At 36.4% G+C, this 21,639-nt stretch overlaps 1 protein-coding gene across 3 annotated transcripts in view; it reads left to right on the top strand.

Moving 5' to 3' along the window:
• Positions 1-21,103, top strand: part of MTBP (MDM2 binding protein) — a 28,996-nt gene extending 7,893 nt beyond the window's left edge. For 2 of the 3 annotated variants that reach the window (XM_054815142.1, XM_054815141.1), the window contains exons 11-22: positions 1,183-1,300; positions 3,944-4,117; positions 5,265-5,378; positions 6,756-6,920; positions 7,294-7,387; positions 8,776-8,931; positions 11,565-11,660; positions 15,008-15,274; positions 16,507-16,753; positions 18,023-18,136; positions 19,675-19,740; positions 20,719-21,103. In XM_054815142.1, the coding sequence (XP_054671117.1) occupies positions 1,183-1,300; positions 3,944-4,117; positions 5,265-5,378; positions 6,756-6,920; positions 7,294-7,387; positions 8,776-8,931; positions 11,565-11,660; positions 15,008-15,274; positions 16,507-16,753; positions 18,023-18,136; positions 19,675-19,740; positions 20,719-20,754 (1,647 nt within the window). In that variant the 3' untranslated portion in view covers positions 20,755-21,103. The remainder of the gene's footprint in view (positions 1-1,182; positions 1,301-3,943; positions 4,118-5,264; positions 5,379-6,755; positions 6,921-7,293; positions 7,388-8,775; positions 8,932-11,564; positions 11,661-15,007; positions 15,275-16,506; positions 16,754-18,022; positions 18,137-19,674; positions 19,741-20,718) is intronic. The other variant, XM_054815143.1, reaches the window with a different exon arrangement.
• Positions 21,104-21,639: the final 536 nt, after the last annotated feature.

Here is a 21,639-nt window from a genome sequence, read left to right as displayed (position 1 = left end):
TTTTTAGTTTCCTTCCCTTGGAATGGTAGTATGAGTATTCATAGCCACAGGATTAGTTTGAAGATTTTTTCCCTGAATGTTTAGGGTGATGTATGCTTGTTTAGGAAAGTGGGGGTTTTTTTAGTGTTTATAAAATAAATCTATGCCAATCAAAACAGAGCCTGCAGTGAAAATGCTGATACAGTTATAATAAATAACTTATGTTCTTTATTTACTATGGAGGTGGTATTCCATCATCAGTCTGTATGTTTCATCTTCAGCTTGTTATTTAGGTTTTTAATAACGTTTTTCCTCCGCTACCACTTCATTCTCCATTACACTTAGCCAGAAAAGAAAGAAATCCTTTTTCTAATGCTGTACCAAAAATATCTTTTGAAATAGTTTTATATTGGTAAATATCACAGGTAATTTTCATTTTACATGAGGATTCTGAACATTTTGTCAAATATCTTTTACAATTCAAGAGCTTGCCTTTCTACTAATTCTTTTAAAGAAAAAAACCAAAACAGTTAAAACACATTCAATTCAACATGTGCAGATGCTAAAAAGTAGCCTGAGAATATGTTTTCAAGGTAACAGTTTCTCGTAGGGATTTTTTTTTTTTCAGTGTACTACAGGAAATATTACATATTTTATAGGCTTTTCTAATAGCTATAAAAGCTAATTGTTTTGTTACTTGAGTATTCAAATACTTATGCACTTTTATATTAGTGATTATTGGGCTGAAATTTACGTACATGCATAAACATAGTCCAGTATCTGACTAATTGAAAAGGATAATATGTAGGGAGGAAAAAAATTTATGTGTTTTTCAAAGGAATGCAGTCACTGATGCCGACTATGTCTTTGAATTCTCTTTTCATTCTGGATACTACTCTACAGAAGTGTTTTTAGCCAGATTATTGAAAGACTTATAATAGGTAACAAATACCTTTTTATTTATGAAATAGAAACTCAGCAGTTAACAGTCTCTCAATTGGAGTAAAAAATAAGTACAACTTTTACAGCCTCTGTGTCAGATGCTGTTCCATCTCAGTTGATATAAACGACAGAAGTGTTAAGTAAAGATGTTTTCCTTCAATTGAAGTACATTTGAAGTAATACCTAATCAGTAACTCAGGAATGAAATGTAAACCAGGTTTCAGTAATATTGCATGTATTATATTTGCTTTCATTACTTAGGTGGGAGCTTTATTTACATTGCCATGTAATGTAAGCAGCGTAGTGATCCCATCCCCTGCCCAGCTCAGTGCAAAGAAATGGAAGGAATATATGGCTAGGAAACCCAGGGTCATTACTGGTAGGTAAAAGGAAGATGACTACAGGTATATTTAATTGTGGTTATATCTATATGTGTATATATATGTGGTAGGTTTTTTCTAACCATTTGGGATGCCTTTTTTTCCTCCAGTGAAATTAAGTCAGTGATTGTAATCTTTGTTAACACAAAAGGTTTTGGTGAATATGAGTTCAGCTACACAGGCTTGTAGAGAAAAATTGATAATAACATCATGGCAAGCTTTAGGGAAGCAATGCATCTCCTTTAAACGATTTCTGTGTCCTGTCAGCTAGGTTCCAGCTTCCACACACCTTTCTAAGGTGATTGTACAATCCATGGGCAAAGAGGTTTGCTTCTGCAGATGGAAATCCACTGTGCTTTACATAGGTGCTTCCCTTTTCATGTAAGCGTTTCCAGAGGTTCTTCAGTGCACTTGCATGTAATTTCAACCTCTTCCTGGGAAAATAAAGAACATCAGAAAATGCTGGATGCTTCCATTCACCCGAGAGCCAGCGTGCTTAACTAGTGATGGAGAATGTGCTCCTTTTTCCTTATGGGGCAATACTGATGGCAGCCGACTCCTCTTAGGCAGTGTGCCAATGCTTAGAAATTCAGTTCACAAAGTGAGAGAACAGAATCAGTGCAGATCAAGACGGAGTGGAGTTTCTCAGTTAGCCAGTATGGATGCCCTGCAAGTGTACAAGTAGTGACTCTGAGGTTTGTAGGGATTTGAAAACATCAGGCTAAAAGGAGCTTGGTCATAGCCCAGTGCTTAAAGTACTTATCTAGGGCAGGATAAGAGGTAGGATTCTGCCTTCTTAAATGATTTTGTTGTTTATAGAGTGGTCTAATATATAATTCATGGAGATTCCAAGGAACAGTGACTTCTGTTGCCAGCTGAAGATAGCATTTATAAGCAAGTATGCAGATGAGGATAGCTGACAGACTGATTCTTTCAGCTTTTTGGATAGGCAGAAAGTTGAAAGGAATTAGGAAGAGCTGCATAACAGGGCGAGAAGCTTAATTCTATGGAGTGCATGCTGGCAGTATATAGATTTAAAATGATCTCTGCATGTTTGGAGGTGGTAAAGCAGAGAGGGTGTGATTATAGACCTGGTCACAGCAGCAGCATTTATATTGTATTGGATACTACTGATGCAGTGAAATGAGTGCAAGATCCCTAGCGTGTGCAAGATCTTTGTCCTGTGCTCCAGTGGAAGGGTTTTGTACAAGTATTAACTGTAATGTGATCAGTAATACATAACAGGTTCGTATTAGGCCTCTTGAGCAAAATTTAGAATAGGAGGAGAAACATGGCCATTTAAACATATTTGCTCATTTAGTTGAAAACGATTTTTTTTAGTGGCTACCACTAATCTCACTGTATTAAGGATTTGCAAATCTTTCATCTCTTCAAACTGTGGGAAGGTGTAATTCTTTGAATTGGTAGTTCTCAAACACTAATTAAGATTAAAATGACAAATAAAAGCTTTCCCATGAGAAATCAGCTTTGAGATGCCAAGATAAACTGGAAAAGGAAAATATTTCAAAAACGACTAGGGGAATGGGGAACAGGACAATAGTGAAAACATGTATGGAATCTGTATTTCTTTCTTGTTCTTTTCTTTCTTCTTTCCCTGGATTTATATATTGAGGTAGTGTGATTTCTCCTCTCTTCCCTTCCCCCTCCAACTTAAACTTTTCAAGAAACACTGGAATATTTTATATTTGTTACTAACAAAAATTTGTAATACTAATAAATGTCAAACTCTTCTTGAGTTATTTATTGAGACAGTATTGCAAATATCTTATTAAGTGATTTGGCTTTTATAACTTAGCTTTTAAGACTTACATCAAGAAGTATTCATTCTCTCAATTTCTACATCTACCGAGGTACTATAAAATGTTTTCTGTGTAAAAAGAGAGCGAACTCATCCTTTCACTGTTACTATCAAATCCTACATTAATTTATTTTCAAAACTGCGTACTATATGCCAGTGTTTAAAAATAGAAGGCATTTATCTCTCACCCAGGCTATGCACAAGTGCAAAGCAGTGAGCGAAACTCTTATAATGAATAATGCAGCCTCCTTGGAAAGAGCGTGTATTTCCTTTTCCTCTACAGATGTATGTTCTTCCAGTGAACGCTTACCATTATTTCAATCCATGTATGCAAAAATGCCTGGTTTTACCTAGCAGAACAGACCCTTCTCTAATCATACGTGGCACAGTTTGCATAACTCTCTGTTATTTCATGGTAGAAATGTAACTTTGCCAGTTAAAGGCTTGCCTTTTACTAAAACCAATTAAAGAACTTCTCTTGGTTGGTGGTTAGAGTTTCCAGGTGTACTTTGTAGCCTGCGTTAGAAAGCTGGTCCTTGCAGCGGTCACAGGAGTTCAGTGTTAGTAACACGCTAGCTCTAAGCCAGCAGCGTAATCCAACTCATCTCTGCTGCTTTAGCTCATTTGTTTTGCATGTTCTTCAGTTTGTAGCTTCTTAAAGGGTAAATATCAGCTGTAGTTAGTGGGTCTCCTAAAAGGATGTTAGTAAGATTTCTCACAGAACTGAAGAGAGCAAGTGAAAGAATTTTGATGGCGGATTATAGCTTGTTTTAAAGCTGTTTTTCTGGGGGTGTTTCACAGTTATGTCCTAATGTTTTATAAGTTCCAGAGATTGAACTCAAAGGAGAATCTTGCCGATATTATTTCTTGATACAAGGCAACAGCTCTGGAGGATGTAAAGCAACCTTGATTCATTCAGCTAGCCAGATCAATGGTACGGCTGCTCTTGCTGCAATAAATGGAAAGCTAAAGACAAAAGCAGAAGAAACAGAGTCAAGTAAGAGCTATTACGTATTTATTTAAGAGTGTCTGAATACAGGCAAATGCTACTAAAATATATATGTTTCTTTTATTCATTTCAGTCTGTTAAAAGGGAGAAAACAAGGAGGAATATTACATTTGGATTCATATCTCTGTTCTTTCAGCAATATTTTTTTCAAATTGATAAAAAATATAATAAAAGCTTATTTATTCACACAGTTTACTACTACCATATTTTTAAAATCAACGACATGATGATGTAGTCAGTCATTTCTCATAACTGATTAGTTGTAACTGTTTTAATGTACAGGGACAGCCAGGTAATATTAATGCAAATAAGATTTGCAGAAGACTTCAAGTTTAAAAAGTATGTATTCTTAGTGTAAAGACTGACCAGCCAGTGCCTAAAATCTAATCAATTATCTGTTGACAAGCCTGTTTGATGATTTAAAATAAAAACAGCCAGGCTGTCAGGCAAGTTGAATTTCATGATCATGTCTTCAGTTACTTGGGAGATGTCCATATTACTGCAGAGTGGTTAGGATACGTGCTAGCAGATGATCAGCTGCTCCACCAGGTAAGAGCATGTATGTAGAGATTTATCTTAGAGTAGTTGTCCTGTTACAACAACACGTAGTAATAACTCTGCTAATTTGTGTATTTGCTCTCAATAACACTGACAATGAAAAAGAGCTCCATGACCTGCATTTTATCCTCTTATTTCCTTATTATTGAAATAAATCCATGTGCGATATGTCTGACTGCTTACCATTTGTCCTAATTAAAATCCCATTAGTGTGGTGTCAGAAGACTGAAAGTCCTTGACCATATGTTGGGAGAAAACTTTTATTTCCTGGTGTCAAACTTAGGATCTTTTTACCCTCTTTAAATGTCAGTCACGTTAATTGTGTTGCCATTATATTGATTTTGTACAGAAATTCGAAAATACGGGTCAGACATCTATTCCAAGTTATCCCCTGGTGTCTTAATTCAATTGTAATTTCCTTTTTTTTTTTTTTTTTTTTTATGATTAGCCGTATTTGAAAGTCTGGTTGTTTCCTTTGAATGTCTGCTGTGTTTGTCTTCTTAAAAGAAGTACTGACTTGGTGTATCCAAAGTCCTATGAGAGAATCTTAATAATAGATTTCTCGTAATCTGTACAGGCTTTCGTATTGCTGACTTTATCAAGTCTCTGCCACATTTTTGTGGAGAGGAGATTATACAGAGAGAAAAGAAACTGTCTCATCTCCAAGCATTTGCCTTGAAGGAATATCTCAGTAAGTAATGGGGAGAGTGCTGGTAGTTCTCAAATTAGTATTGAAAAGGTCTTTATTTCAAACTACGTGTGACAGCTCACCTTATAAACCCCAGGCGAGTTGATCACTTTGTGGAGAAAAAAGGGGAGCTTTAAAAAGATGCTTTTTGTAGTATACCCATGGTTGTATGTCAGATAATGACTCTTAAATACTGAGGAAAAGAGAATGCTGAACTTAAAAGAAAGTTGGTGGGTGTTTGTTACACTAATACTCTGAAGGGTTGAGCATAGTTTTGGAATAATTCTGTGGTAATTAACTTTTTCTCTGCTTTGGTATTTTTAATGCTTTTTTCCAAAAAAAATCCTTACTGCTGGATGTGCCTTCTACAAAAATAAGAATTCTCTTTTGGAGTTCTCAGGGTTTTTTATTTTCTTTTTTCTTGCAAAAGTCTTAAACAGCGGAGGAGAAGCATGCATTGGAGATTTGTTACATTTATCATGATACATCATTCATAATAATAACTGAAATGTCATCCTCTGTAGATTTTCCTGACTTTGCAGAGAAGTACAGTTGACTGTCCTGATTTTTTCCGTCTAAGTCCATTGCTCAAAGAGGCTCAATTAAAACAGAAAAGGCTTCTGAGAGATTGGCTAGATTATTGAAAATGGCATACCGTGAAGATAATTTAAGGGTATTATCATTAGTAGAATACCAGCTTAAGGAAAATAAGATTTCTGTTAATAGTCTTGTCTTCCACCCCCCACCCCTCATCAGCTTGCAGTCATTCTCCGACTGTGTCTACTCTAACCCTGAGCTTGGGGCTGCCTTAGAGCTTGTGTTTTAGTTTGTTTTGAGTGCATCACCCATTTCCATTAGGATGAAGAGTGAATAGGTGCAGTTGGGATTTGCTAGTCATCCTAAATCATATCAGAATTACCTGACCTTTGATATTCTGACCAAAGAGACAGGAACAGGCTATCAGTTATGTTGCAGCCACACTCCTGCAACAGTGGTAAAAATATGTGGTAAAAATATGTGGTAGGAGGCTCTTCACGCAGGAGCTTTGCATGTTTAGGCTCAGCAGGTCCAGATGTTTGTCTCTGGGGGATTCAAACCTGGATATCCTCAGAAATGCACATACACAGAAATTAAAGGACTCTAAAAAGGTGATGTACATGCGATTTCAGCTGTTCTCACTGCTAGCCTTTTTCACTTGCCTGTGGAATAAACCACCCATATCTTGCTTAAGGGTACAATAGTAAGTGTCAAGTTAACCTGTGGGGTTTTTTTTTTTTTTTTAGAGTAGGGATTTGTTTGGTTGTTTTTTAGCAGGCTCCAGTTATTCTTTGTTACTTAGCAAGTGCCATAGCTTTTCTTTCTTTCTCTTTCCTTCTATAGAGAGAAAGGAATTGACTGAGCAGCCTCCAGTTATTTCTACTCATGAGTTTAAAAATTTGTTAGAACTTACAAGAGAATGTTTTTTGGACCTGTGCAACACTTGTCTTCCTAAACCTGTTCTACAGAAGGTGGCCAATAAAACTAGATCATGTGCTGTGACTTCTGGTAAGTGTCGTTCCTTAGAAAATACACCGCTAATTCTCTAATGATGTATTTTCACGTTGTCAATTTGATAGTAAAAGAAGAGTCTTTTACCAAAAGAGGAAAACATAGAAGGAAAAGTAAAATAGTTTTATAGGCTTTTCTGCAAACTGAAACTACCCTTGCATTAACTATTTCTTTTCTGCAAAGAAATTATGCAGAAAACATTTTTGATCACAGCACCAGGAATTTTCCTTATATTTATATACTTTTATATATATAAGAAAAATAGCTATTTATGTGTATATAAAGGAGTATATATACACATATATATATTTCTTTAAAGAATAAGATTCTTTACTTCTGTTAAGGGTTATCCACCATATATTTCTTGCAGAATCTGATTTAATGGAGCCAAATCCATTGGAGTGGCCAGAAAGACATGTTCTTCAGAATTTGGAAAACTTTGAAAAAAACAAACAAAAAATGAGGTAATGGTTAAATACTGGAGATTTGCTTTGTAGTGGCCATTGAACATCACTCTAGAGGAACTGTATAATTTGATAACTGTTTTGTAAACTCTTTTCAAATATATTGATAATCTTTCAGAGGAAATATTGCTTAAGGCTAAAATTAAGTTTCTGTCAGTTTTCAAAGGTGTCCTGGTATTTGAAGTAGTATCGTTTTGATTTTTATTGACAAAACAGAGCTGAAAGTTAGCTAAAGCTAACATAGTTCCAAAACTAAATTACCAAATAGGCCTATGAGATAATAGTAGCTATAGTAGAAACACATACAAATGCTTTTTTTTTCTCCCAACATGCCCTGGGACATAAATAATAGTACAGCAGTTTTTGTCAGTAGGTACAATGTGTTTCTTATATATCCTGAGGATAGTCAGGACTTAGTATCAGGTCTCAAGTAATTTTAAAGTAGAAGATCTTATTGGTCTTATGTTTGAAATTTATATTTAGTTTTGTTTTTTCTTCAGTGCTGTTTAAGCGAAACCTGTAGACCTTTGTGTCACTTAAAACAGCCTATTGATTTCAGTTTAGCTCTCATTTTATATAAGACTTAATGATTTTTGCTGACAGACCTTTAGAGCCAGATATCCAGCTACCTTTCTCTTAGACACTTCCATCCCATTTCTGTCTTTCAGTACCATAGCTGGCCACAGCCTAGCTTGGAGTTCTGCATGTCAGGAATTCTCACGTTAGATCTCTGCTTTCTTGTGGGGTACTATTATTATTATTATTATTAGCTTTTTCTCAAACAGGTAAAGTTCTTCCTTCTAATTAGCTTTTGAAAAGCTTCCTGAGGGACTTCTCTGTTTCGTAGTCAGTTAATGTTGATTTCATTGTATTCTGAACTTGCTATCTTCTACTTATCAGTGTACAGCAGGTTGCTTAACAGTAGAAGAGAGAGAACTTCGCAGTGTTTGATTGAGGATACTCAAAAAAAAAAAATAGGGTGGAGAGTTGCATGCAGTAGTGGCTTTATGGTTCCTTTGCTGTATATTGTATGTCTTTTTATTTATTTATTTATTTATTTACAGGAATTAACTTTTGATCCTACAGGTCCATAGAGGGGAAAAAGAGATGAATAATATTCTTCCCATGTTGTATTTCATAACTAAGCTATAAAATCTTGAAGAAATTACTTTCTTCAGTAGGATGGTAGAGAATTTGCATCAAATATACTTTATCATAATCATTCGTGTAAATGTTCTCAAGGAGTGACCTTGTTCATTTTACTTTGGAAATCCGTTTAATTGCTCCAGACTAGTGGTGATTTTTTTTAATACAATGAGATTGCTACATTGAAAAAAAAAAAAAAGAATAATCTTAGATTGGTCTTTTTTTTCTTTTCCTTTTTTCAGAGTTTCTATGTTTGCACATTCATCTGAGCAATTGCTGGGGCATAAAGATAGCCAGCGGGAGTCATTGACATTGCTCGATGCTAAAGAATTACTGAAATATTTCACACCAGAAGGGCTACCAGTTGGCGATCTTCAGCCACTACAAATTCCCAAACGGTATGAATCCAGCATATTAAAACCACTGAAGACCATACTCAGAACTGATGTAGGGGAATGTGAACAACAACCAAATGAGAGTCTCAGAGTGGCCTAACTGGATTTGAGTTTATAACTTGCAACATCCTTGCATCACACACCTACCAGTGAAATCAGCTCTTAAGGTTCTCCAGTCAGTCTTGCTATTTAGTTCTTTCAGAATGTGAAGTGGCCGGAGATGTTGATGTTGGTCCTATGCATTTAAATAAGAAAATAATCACCTGATGTGTAAAAGTGTGCCATGGCTATGCTACAAGCTGCTGCCACCATATCTGTACGTTTCCAAAAGATTATTTCTAGCAAAGCAGAAGTTACTGTGGCAGATCTTTAATTTTATTGTGTGATTTTTTTCATTCAGCGGAGGGGAGACTAGGTGGGAAGACAAAGTGTAAAAAGGGCAATAGTTGAGCCTATTTAACTGCATTTGTCTCATGTCATGCTGGTCCAGCATTCCTGTCTATATTGTTACATGGTAAAGTGCTCCTTAAAGGAAGTTTGTGTACTGTGACTGCTTTGCGAGTATTCATCCTTAGCGTGTCTGCTGGTAAGTATTAGTGTATTAACCACTGCTTTTTCAGCAGGAAGATTGATACAAGGAGTTAATGGCGTAATTTTTAGGACCTGAACATCTGTTAGTGTTAAGGCCAACCTATATGAGTCAGATAGTGTTTGTAGAAGCAGAGTCTATACTATTTGTGCAGTGTACCATAGACTGCTTGGTAAGCAAGACAAGCTTTGCAGACATTAGAATAATATTTGTTGACCTTTTTAATGTTAAATAATAGAATGTGTAATGGAATTATTGGATACAGCCCTCGATCCTTTTTTAAACTTCATTATATGTAATGAATTAAGAGAGCTTGTGAGAGGGAAAGGTCCTGCAGGATTTTGGAGGCTTCTGTAAAATACTTATTGGAGTTTTGAAATTCACTTAAAGATTTTCTGAGCAGAGAATCCAAGCAAGTTAGAAAATATGCAGTGAAGGTTGAGAGTCTCCTACAGATTTGTTAATTAATGAGTGCAGATGATTTAGGATTTTGGCTATAATGTAAAATATTTTCATTCCAATTAGCTGTGTGGGAAATAAGTGAATAATTTGTTCACTACAAAAATGCGGGGTTTTTTAATCCCTGATTTTTCAAAAGCTTCCATAGAAGATTTATAGCACACAATACTTTGATTCTCTTGAATGATTTGCTTTGCGCTATAGCTGAGGTCTGAATTTGAGACATTTGCCTGAGTTTACTTGGATTTCTGCCAGTTGCTATGAGAAAGTATGATGATGAAACCTTTGCTTTGTAATACATTACTGTAATGTGAGTCTCTCTTGTAATACTTAGAGATCTTGGATATCTAAGGGAAATATAAAGCCAAAATCAAGATATTAGATAATAAAGCAGACTAAATGTTTTTGTTTGAAGGCTACAAGGTCTGCTAATGACTTATACTCTATGTATGTATTCCGCTTTGTCTGAAAAGAAAACAGAAAACCTGTGAAGATTTAGATTGTTTTCTGGAAGATGGTGAATCATTCCCTTTCTGACACCTCAGGTTGCTGTTACTGTTGTGTCCAGCAGAACTCTGTACTCCTAGCTGCTCGCCCCCCTGGCAAGTGCTCTGACTAGATTCTCTGGAATAATTAGCAGCTTTGCCGAGTAGATGTTCAAGCACAGTGACTACAGACCCAAAGATTTTCATGACCAACAGAAGGAAAAAAGAGATTTTGTGAGAGACTGGTGAATTAAAGCAGTTTTCGCTTGTTTTCCATGTTTGATCTTAAATAGAGGTTTGATAGATTGGAGTTTTGGCTGACAGTCTTTCTAAATGGCCATCTTGCTAGTATCACATCTTTCCTGGATGTTTTTCCCAGATAATTTTTCCAGTGGTAATGGAGCAGAGACAGTCTATGTGAATAAAACTTGAAGCAATGTGTAAGTTTCAGATACTGCTACATCTTGCCTTTGTCTCTTCCCTTCTTTAGAGATAATTGGGATGTGACTTTACAGGGTACGCTAGGATCTGGCAGCAAGCTCGCTCTGTCTGTCTTGCTATGGCTTACTCTGAAATAATTTCAAATACATTGATATGATTTAGTTGCAGAGAGTTATTAGCTGGAATTCAAATATCACAGGAGACAAGTGATTACTTATGAAGCCTAGGAAAGGTGACTGTTAGGTGAGACAACAACTTGAAGCTAAAGGGAAGGAATTCACTGATGATAGCACTGGATTGAGAAATGGGGGGTCAGTTCCCAGTTCTTCTCAGTTCATTCTACTACTCTGGTGTCCCATTGTGAAATGGGATTATAGTTGCCTGGTTTTATTGATAAATTATTTGGAGCAGTGACCTCTAAACTGATTGAAATGTCTAAGAGCCTCTGTAATAATAATAGCTCAGCAGGCATTAGTTAGTTGAACTTAAATTCTTCCTTCAATAAAGATTTAGTTTTCCATTGATGGTGTACCCCAGGGGCTTAGCTACAAGACGTGCTGTTTTGGTCTTCCTGTGTCAAGGCATTTGTTTCTGACTTCTGGAAGTATAATTTATTCTGACTGTAACAAGTTAAAATAGGTCTGTATTTTTTTTCCTTTCAGTGAAAATGCATTCCTTTTGACACCAGAGCTTACTCCTCGGAAACTCAGAGGTTTGCCTTTTGAAAAAGCAGCTGGATGCCATTATCATGGACTTGAGTAAGTTTCCTGTCTTCTCTTCCCAAAATTATTTTTCAGGTTCTGGTCAAGATATAATTAGAAACATTTTAGGCAAGTGGAACGTTAATTATGGAAAACTTTATGTATCCTTTTCCTTTGGAACAACGTTGAACATGCCACCTCTCCCTTTCATACCTTTATTGTATTCACTGGTTTAAATTGCAACACTCCTGCCTTGATGGTAATGTACAAACATTTAGGGTTTTTTTCTAAGTTGTACTGTTATAGCTATTCTCAGCATCTCTGAAAATTTTAATTCAGAATTGGAAGTGGCAAGGGGAAGAGGGTTCATTAGTACATATAAAATCCCTAGAGCAGAACATGAGTGAACTACATCCATAGTTTCTACTTTGATATTAAATTGTAGGTACTTTCAGACTAATAGTCATGAGATTTATTAGACCTGCTGCAAAGCTACCTGTATGTTCAGGGAACCCGAAAACAACACCAGCAGGCAAGTGTTAGTGGTAAGAATCTTTGAAAGGATCGATATGGTTAAGGACTGTAGTTAATCCCAGACAGCCAGTGTTAGTTACTTGTCAAAGCTTCAGATGGGCAAACATCATATAATGTAGCTGTATAAAAATTGTTTAGAATAATATAAATATTTTCATTGAGGAGAAGATGAAAAGGACATACACAAACACCAGAATAGATAATTCAGCATAACTCTGTCGTGTGGACAGATTTTTAGTCTTAACGCAGTTTATATAAAGAAATGCAGGATACCGAGCGTAGGCAGTTTGGTCTTCATGCAAATTTCTGCCACCTCCTAAAATTGTGTTTTCAGATTATCAGAATGCGACTAATGATACTGCTGGTATTTTTTCCTATCAACTGCAGGAATAGTTTGGTTAAGCCTGTGTGTCGTATCTGGTAGTTATAACCACATTCTCTAGGGAAGTGAAGCAGTCATTCTATCTGTTCAGCTATCTGTTTTCTCTCTTTTTTTAAGTGGTAACTCTGTTAGCCTTTTTAGGTTTGTAACAAAAGGCACAAAGAGGCGACTGCATAGATAGGAGAAATGCACGTTTGTCCTCCCAGGTGTGGGAAGAAAGCACGTGGCCATCGTCTGTTGGTATGTGGTAGCTTGCCGACCTGCCTGACTTCAGCAGGGAGCGTGCATGAAGATTCACAGCTTGTGCTGCCTCTTCTCATAGCAAATATGACAGGTAGAGACCACAGAGAGGCCTGGATATTGTGGAGGGGAGGGAGACCCTGGCATATTAATGTTACAAGGAGAATATGCTAGCAATGAGGGAGGGAAGCAGTAGATGGTAGAAACTAGTGTGAGAGGGAGGAACCTACAGCGGTACGACCAGAAAGTGTTGTAGCAAGAGTTATCATATGGTCTTTTGGAGCAGATGTGTTTTGTACCGTGGAGTTGTGATTGCAGTTTCCATCTGCATAGCTGCTGTATTTATATTTGGAAGTAAAATCTTGTCAAAAAAACAGGAGTAGCAGTTGTGATTAAATCAAATTTCTGGTGTAAGGAACCTGTGCCGAACACTTGGATCCTGTGTTGCCAAAAAGAAAGTAATTGCCTTTAAAGCAGAGTGAGTAAAATGGCAATTTAACTTCTGAAGATAAAAACATTTTTATCTTTGTAGGGGATGTGATTACTCAGGGGACTGAGAATATAAATAAGGAAAATTAAATACCTTGAAATTTGTAAGTTAAGAGAACTTACTCTTATCAGATAATGAATTTATTTCTAGTGGAAAGTCTTACTCAGCTGTAGAAACAGATTCAGTGGTCTGTTATTAGAAAAGTTAATTTCTCCCTTAATATGAAAATACTCTGAAGGAAGTGGGAAAAATCGGATCTAGCAATTTAACGTAACTCCATGTTACGAGATAAAAGTAAAGAATATGTCTGGAGTTCCTAACAGTAGGAAACAATGGTAAGTAGTTTGGAGGGAGGGCTGAGAGACAGCTCACAGTGTTCAGAATGCTTGTTAAGAAAAGCATGGAATAATATGGGATAATAGCGTTGTCTTCCGCTGCAGTAGAGGTAATGTAAACATTGGTCTCTTGCAAGGAATCTTCTAAATCATTTACACAAGAGAAAAGTTATTTAAGTTGCATTTTGTATTGTAATCTCATGAGTGTGTTTCACTGCCTTAGCACTGTTCATTTGTTCTCTTTCAACTCCACCGTATTTAATACAGTTTCTTCTTTTGATTTGGTTGCTAAAACCACTTATTCTTTGTAATCAATAGGAAGCTGGGAAGCTTGTGCTTGTTCAGTGACACTTTTTTATGTTTAGCGTTTGCAAAATGTGACTCTGTCATAAAGCAGTGCTTATCTCGGACAAAGCTAAATGTTGCATTTCCAAAGAGTGCAGTTAGCAAAGAATCTATACTAAATAGCATTTAAAACACTTGCCATAGCCTATCTTTCTCATACTTACACTCAATTAATACAATCTCACAACAACCTAGTTCTTGGCACAACCTGGCTCCTCCTAAAATTATGTTGGTATCATTGCATTTTGGGATTCCAGAAGTACTCCTAACTTGCAAATCATTATATTGTACTTTGGGATGCTTTCTCCAGGCATTTCCTATGTGATTCTCTTATGGCATATGCACTGAAGAAATCCTGGGTTGGTTGGTTGGTTGGTTTTGTTTGACTAGAAAAGCTGCGTTCTCCCAGGAAGAAACAGAGACATTGTATGATCATATTGTCATAATAGAGTGTATTATTTTATAGATAATAACCTGATATTTTCTGGGTCTCTAAGGTTTGGTGGATGCTTGCAAGGTCTGAAGATAATGTATCCATTATAGTGTGCTGGGTTCATCATGTATTTGGGTTCAGAGTTACTCTCATTGCTGTTTTATTGGAGTGTCACCGGGATTAGCCCGTTAACAGGGGTAACATCTGTTACCTATGGACTGAATCTGAAAAACAGTAAAATCTAAAATAGAGAGACTGATGATACAAAGGTAATACAGAGCTGACTATAAGGAGCAAAAAATCCATTGTCAGCATCCTAATCCATCGCTTATTGTTCAAGGAAAAAATTCTGCTAATGTCCATGGGAATTTTATTTGTAAGACCACAGGGTAAACACAAATAGTATATGACTCAGGTTGTTCATTGAAGTTAGACTTAAATATAGCTAAATCCATCAGGCATGTGTTAATTTAGTGGGCTGTTATATGGTATCCTTCAGAACAGTACACCAGTCCAAACAAAAAAAGTTCTGGAGATTATATGATAGTCAAAACTAAGTTGTTAGTTTGTTGTTTTTTTTTTTTCCTCTGATTGTAAGAAAGCAGAGACTTTCTCTCACAGATTTCTCACCAATTTCAATTTTAGATATTGTCTAGATAACAGAAGAGCCTTAGAGAGAGATGTGGGATATGCTGAACTTCAAACTCGTCTTATTCGCTATGAAACTCAGACTACTTGCACCAAGGAGTGCTGCCCTATGCCGGGTGTCTTGAGCCCTCTCCCATCTCCCGCAGTCTTGTCAGAGCCTGGAAGTGTCCCTGATGGAGAATCTTTACAAAGTGAATTCAAAACAGAGGCAGCAAGGCTAAAACGCAGATCAAAAGACTTGGATTGTTTTTATCCCAAGAAAAGGTAATGCACTAAATAAAATAAATCTTTAGCATGAAATAGTCAGCAGTCTCTTGTGAAATGCATCTTTTCTTTCATCTCCAAATGTTTTTAGTGAAGCTCTCTAGACAAATGTTCTAGTTGTTTAATCCTCTTCTGTACGTTCATATTTTTTTCCCCAAGTATGACCTCTCATTGATAGCATTAGATTAATCAAAACCATGCTGCACAGGCATTTTTTAAGAGATTTGGGGTTGTACCTCGCTAAATCTCAAGTGCCTTTGAAAAGATGACAGATAGCTTCATCTAGGACTGAAACTGTCAGTGCTGTTGCAGTACAAATAAACAACTAAAGGTTTAGAAAGCCAAGCACTGTACAAACAGAATAATTGAATTCCTAATCCAAAGAACTGCCGGTATAAGATGACCTACCAAAATTCAAACTTATTGTCAGCCTTGTTTATTAAGGTCTTTTCTGAAAGTCTAGTTTTTAAGACTTCCCTTTGTACCTCGTCCTCACTCTGAAAATGCAAACTCTTTGCGTCACTAAAAAATTAACTGTAACATAACACTACTTCTGAATTCACTTTGTACTGTAATACTTCTTCCTTCTTTCCAGTTTGATACCCTTTGCCATCTAATCACAGTAAGCCTTTAACAGAGGTATGGTTTTAGGAATACCTGTATCTTTTTTGTAGCTTACTGAATAGTTAGGAAAGAAGATGCGATTGTACTTAGCACTTCATAAATTGGAGTTTCAGAATTACAAACTCTCTTACAGTTGAAGGATCAAGAATTACAATGGTATAGTAGAATTGTAATGCCCAACTTCCCACGGTTAAAGATGAGTTGTGACATTCCTGTAAGGCAAAAAAAATTAGATAGTTTCAAGAAGTTTTTTCTTATTCTTAGACTGGAGGCTCTTCCTAGCTATCTAGATGAAGGGTCCATATGCAAAACTACCCCTTCTTCCAAAGAGTTTCTCTGCTTAGTTACCTTGTTTCTCCAGTTCATTTATAGACTTTTTTTAACCAGATGTGCAATGGATCTACGTGTCAGAAACCAAATCAATCAGTAAAGTCAGATACAAAAAGAAGTTATGTGATAGAATCCTGTTTGCTGTTTTCAGATGCTGTTTGCAGGACTGTATGGTACTTAATACTCTTAGCAGCAGCAGCTTCTATAGCAGAAACAAAGGCACCAAAAGAGTCGGTACAAAATCTAAAACTTCTTTTTATATCTTTTTTTCTTTCCAGGCTAACCAAATCTGAGAGTACAGATTCTCTCCTCTCTCAGGCAAGTGGAAGTAGTGGGAGTCACTATCCAGTTGCTGTAACGAAGAAGCGCTCTGAAAGATCAGTTTCTTTAGCTTCAATGCCATTGAAACAGCCTGGTCAGCCCCACAAAGTAGCCACTAAGGTTGGCTCCGCAAGTCGCATAAGCACAACTGAATCTGAGACTTCAAAGCCAGCTAAGGAATCGAGATCTCAGAAACATACAAGGGTAACGGTTTACGTTGTTTGCTTCCTGAAAATCATCTGCTTAACTTCTTTCCATGTGATTTCATTTTTTTCTTTTTTAACTCCAAGTGAACTGTCTTCATCTCTAGTTGTTATTATTAAATTTCATCCTCTTCACTTGTGTAAGTGAATCCTGAAGGCACTGGGGAGAGTGCTGCAGAAGCAAGGAGTGAAAAAGTATGTAAGGAGTCTTATATCATGCCCAAGGAATTAAGGCTGAGAGAGATAACAAACAGGAATAAAAAAGGTGGGAATGGATATCAATGAATAGGAGTTACGAAATGTAGAAAATTAATATAAAACCTAAAGGTACCAAAGAAATATCTGTGCTGGAAGAGTCAAAGCCATTGTGGAAGAACAGACTATTCTGAGAATAAAAGGATATTCTAATAATTGTACAAGTCCATTAATTGAGATAACATTTAAAACTTTGATATAATAATGTTTAATTAATAGCTGTATATATTATGAATGGCACTTTTAAAGTACAGTACACAAAACTCTTTCTGGCTTGGTGATACTAGTTTTAAATTAATCCCAGGGTCCTAGAGAGGACACAGCATGAATGTTGGTTTTGTACTGTCCAAGGCAAGTTGGGATGATCCCAGTAAGCGTAAATTGGTGTGACTCGTTCAGACCTACAGCAAAGTTTAAACATCCATTCTGTGATTCTGTGTGATCTCTGGTATAAAGAACGTCAGAGTAAATTTTCTAAACTGACTGTAGTGTCTAGTTTGGGTTTTTAAATTATTTTTTAAATATAGGTGTGTCAAGTGAATCTCAAAGAAAAGTTTTATATATATAAAAAATATATATATACACACACACATATATAAAAATATATGTATGTAGTATTTTGGAGAAGAGAAAACCCAAGCCGCTATAAAATTTTTTCTGTCTTCGAAACCCCCTGTGAATATTCACTGATTATTTACATTGCTTTGACATGTAAGCATTTCCTTGATTTCTGAGATGAAGGAAATGAAAATAGATTGTTAACGAACTCTTCCAGATTTGTTCAGTGGCTTGACGGCATTTGTCCAATGGATTAATGACAGAGACGAGATCAAAAAAGATCAGGCATTTGGGGTTTTTTTTGGTTGGTTGGTTTTGGGTGTTTTTCCCTTTCAGTCTTCTCAAAACAAGTGTGTTTTGTTTTGGGTTTGGTTTGTTTGGGTTTTTTTCCCTCTTTGACAATTTTTTATGCCAATACTTGGGATGAACTTTTGAGTGTGTTTCTATTGTTTCCAAGATGCTGAAGGAGGTGGTCGCTAAGACTCTTCAAAAACATGGAATTGCAGAGGATCACAAGTGCTTTGCATCATGCAGCCAGCGTCTGTTTGAGATATCAAAGTTCTACTTGAAGGTAACTAGAAGACACACTCTTACAGTTGGTTGTTCTTTGTTAAGCAAATCCATTCCTGAATAAAATTTGAGATGGACTGTGGGATATTCAGATTTGATTAAGCTAATATTTCCTAGTGGTGTGTTAGTAGTGTGTAGAGTCTGCGGATAAATCTCTGGACTTGTCAAATGCAGAAGCTAGTTGTACAGTATATTTTGGTGGGTTTTGGGGGTTTTTTTTAACCTTATAAAGCAGTAGTCTTTTACATGAGATAGTATGTTAAAGCAGCGGTCTGTTAGGTGATGTCATGCTTATGCTATTCTTTAGCTGTTGTAGCTATCTCCCAGCCATAGCTGTGACAGCTCAGCGTCCCCCTTGTTCGAAGGCTATTGGCTCAATAGGTACCTTGCACAACTGACTCAGAAATTCCAGTTCCCTGACATACTCACAGAATTCCTTGTAAATGCATTGAAAATGTGCAAAACTATTTAACACGTACTGACTTGGCAGCACCGTGTAGAATTGCATCAACCTTGGTTTTAGGTGGAGATGAGAATTCTTTCCACAATACCTAGGACACTTTGTGAGTCAATGCTTGAGCCTGTGTTACTTAGTCTGGGCATAAAATCGAGTTAAATTACAGTACAGGGTGTTTAAAAGCTATTGCTCACAACCTGAGCTGCTGTGTCTGTTCATTTGCATGTGTTTAGCCTACCAGTGTTTGTGAACTAACTCAGTTTAGCCAACTTCAGTAAAGGTCATTTAAGCTAAATGAAGTTGCAATTGAAGAGGGCTGAATACTTACACAGACAATTAGAACATCTTGCTGATGAGCACCAACTTCTTAAATAATTACAACACAGTTGCGCAGTCATTCTGTAAGTGGTCCCAGAATATGCCCTGAAGGAAGATCTTGTAATACAAAGTTAGAAAGACTTATGTGTAGGAATGAGTGAGTGGGGCAAATCAGATTGGTTCATGGTTCCATTCCAAGTAGAAGAGCAAAAAGAAGAGTACTGCAGTGATCCTGTCCTGTGGAAAGCTGATCTAGAGAGAGGTGTAGCAGGATTTTGTTCTCCTGAACTGTTTTGCAGCCCCAAGGTTGTAGGAGCCCTTAGAATCATTTTCTGTTCTGCATGCTTCAGAAGCATGGTATCATAGGTATCATTTTCCTTTGGAGACAAGTAGTAAATGAATTTTCTTCATTTTCCTTTCTCTTCAGGCAAAATTATGTGCTTGTTTTGTTTAAGAGAGTGGATTAGGTTGGGCTTATTGGACTTCAAAACAAACAAGCCATTCTAGGTTTTTCCTTTCTTGCACTAATTTGTTTTCTCCATGTCTGCTTTGTTGTTCTTTGACGGAACTCTGCATTGCAATCTAAGTGCACAGTTGATTTCCATGTTTATGTAGAAATGAGATTTCAATCAAGACTGTAAGAACTCTGAATATCATTTAAGAAAAAGGAGGGTAACAGCCCCTGGTTATTAGGACTTCTATAATTCAAATTAGAGTGAGCATATGAGTCTGCTAATGTCTGTGGCTTTGTGTTTCATATTTAGGATCTTAAAACTTCTAGAGGACTTCTTGATGAAATGAAGAAAACAGCAAATAACAATGCTAAGCAGGTAAGACCATTTGTTTATTTGTTCCAGTAACTAGCCAAGGCCAAATGTAGCTGTGGCAGCTTGGCTGTAGGATGGTTTAGTCCACAGCCTTGAGACTCGAAGAGATGCTTTCCTTTGGCTGTGGGTCTCCTTTCACTCTCCGATCTCACAAAAACTTTCTCTCAAACAGAAGTCCCATGGCAAAATTGCTAGTTGAATTTATTGAGGGTTTAGACAGTATTCTAGTTATACCTGCCAATATGATGTGTCACAGTGAGAAATGGAAATGAAAGCAATAAATGTTTCCACATCACTGGAAAAAAAAGGAGAGATGAGATTTTTTCTTCATTTGAGAGAAGCCTGGATCATTAGGGAATTCTTCTTTCCTTGTGTCGAAGGAAATAACATTTCTTTTCAAAGGTTAGAAAGCAATAAAGGGATCTATGGAAAGGAATAAATTTCTTAAAGAAGCAATGAAAATTAGTGATTTTAAGCTTGGGAATAACTGTAAGCACAAGGGATATCAGTCAAGCTTATTTGTGTGTAAGGTGGGACTTATGTGAACAGTAGCAAAGAGCAAATGACAGGCGTAAATATTCCTGTCCTCCAGAAATTAAGTAATTGATATAAATTCTGAAAAACATGCTGAAGTAACTTTTTGTGCTGGAAACAGTAACTTTTTAGCATTGTGTGTGCACCTCTTTGGTAGTACATGGAGAGAGTGAAGTAGCTCAATTCAGGGGATCTAAAAATGCCTTTTTCTAAAGACAAGGCATTCTGTAAAATTAAATACAATTCTTGGGTAACTCTCCTCTCAGTTTCTTAACAGCTCTTGCTCCTTTTGAATGGATTACTTTTAAATCTTCTTTAATAAACACCACACAGGTGGTGATAAAGGTGGTGATGAAGAAAAGAACATCTTATACACATTATCAATTCTAAGTTGCTTTCAGGAACTGGAGTTATGTAAATCGTTTGTTTCCTCATTTATTTTCCCAGGTGATTGAATGGGTTTTGGAGAAGACTGGAAAGTAGAGGCTGCTCCTCACACCTTCCCAGAAACTGCGGAGAGAGCACTTCTGATTGTAACCAAAGCGTTACACTGCCTAGCACATGCACACACATATCTACACACCAGAAGGATTTTGGTCAGTGTAATTATGTAGACTCAATTCTCAAGCACCGTAGCGCGTTTTTGAAACTTTTTATACTGAAAGTTTTAATTTTTAAAAAATTTGAAATGAAAAAAGGTTTTATTTTATATGCCTATTTATTATGTTTCATTGTTAAAAGGAATATAGCCTGACTTGGTTTGATAAAGCTTTGTATGTTTTTTCAACCAGTATATTTTTTATGTGAATAAAAAACCTACCAGATTTAATTTTAATATCAAAACTACTTTGTTTTTCCTTTTTTTTGAAGATGTCTATTCTTTTTATTACCACTTGCTTTTGTATAAACAGCTGTTTACAGCATCAACTGTTGACATTTTATAGAATAATTAAGAACAGTTCCTATTCTGCAGGTGAAAGCAAACATAATTACAATTCGAGTCACAATTATCTCTGTGTTGTAGTATAAGAAAAAAGCACATCCCTTGAAACTTGGTGCAAGGTCCCATTAAAGAAAGGATCGTTGTTTTACAAGCTGAATTTCCGGTATAATTTCACGCATACTTTTTGTAACACTCCTTAGAAACAATTCATAACAAAGTTCTGAGATTTCTTTTTGTGGAGGAGGAAGAAATCAAAATGGTGTCAGTAATGATGATTGTGAGAGCTGGGAAAGAGCTGGCATACTATGATGGAATGTAACGGAAAGAAGAATTTCTGCCTGAGTTGCAAGCACAGTAAAATACTAAATTCATCCTCAGTTTGCTTAAGTCTGAGGCATGTACCTGGCTTGTACTAGTGTAATTTT

This window comes from Grus americana, chromosome 2 (genome assembly GCF_028858705.1).
Source record: "Grus americana isolate bGruAme1 chromosome 2, bGruAme1.mat, whole genome shotgun sequence".
NCBI classification, from domain to species: Eukaryota; Metazoa; Chordata; class Aves; order Gruiformes; family Gruidae; genus Grus; species Grus americana.
Note: the sequence above shows the minus strand (reverse complement) of the source record. Positions and strands in the feature narration are given on the sequence as shown.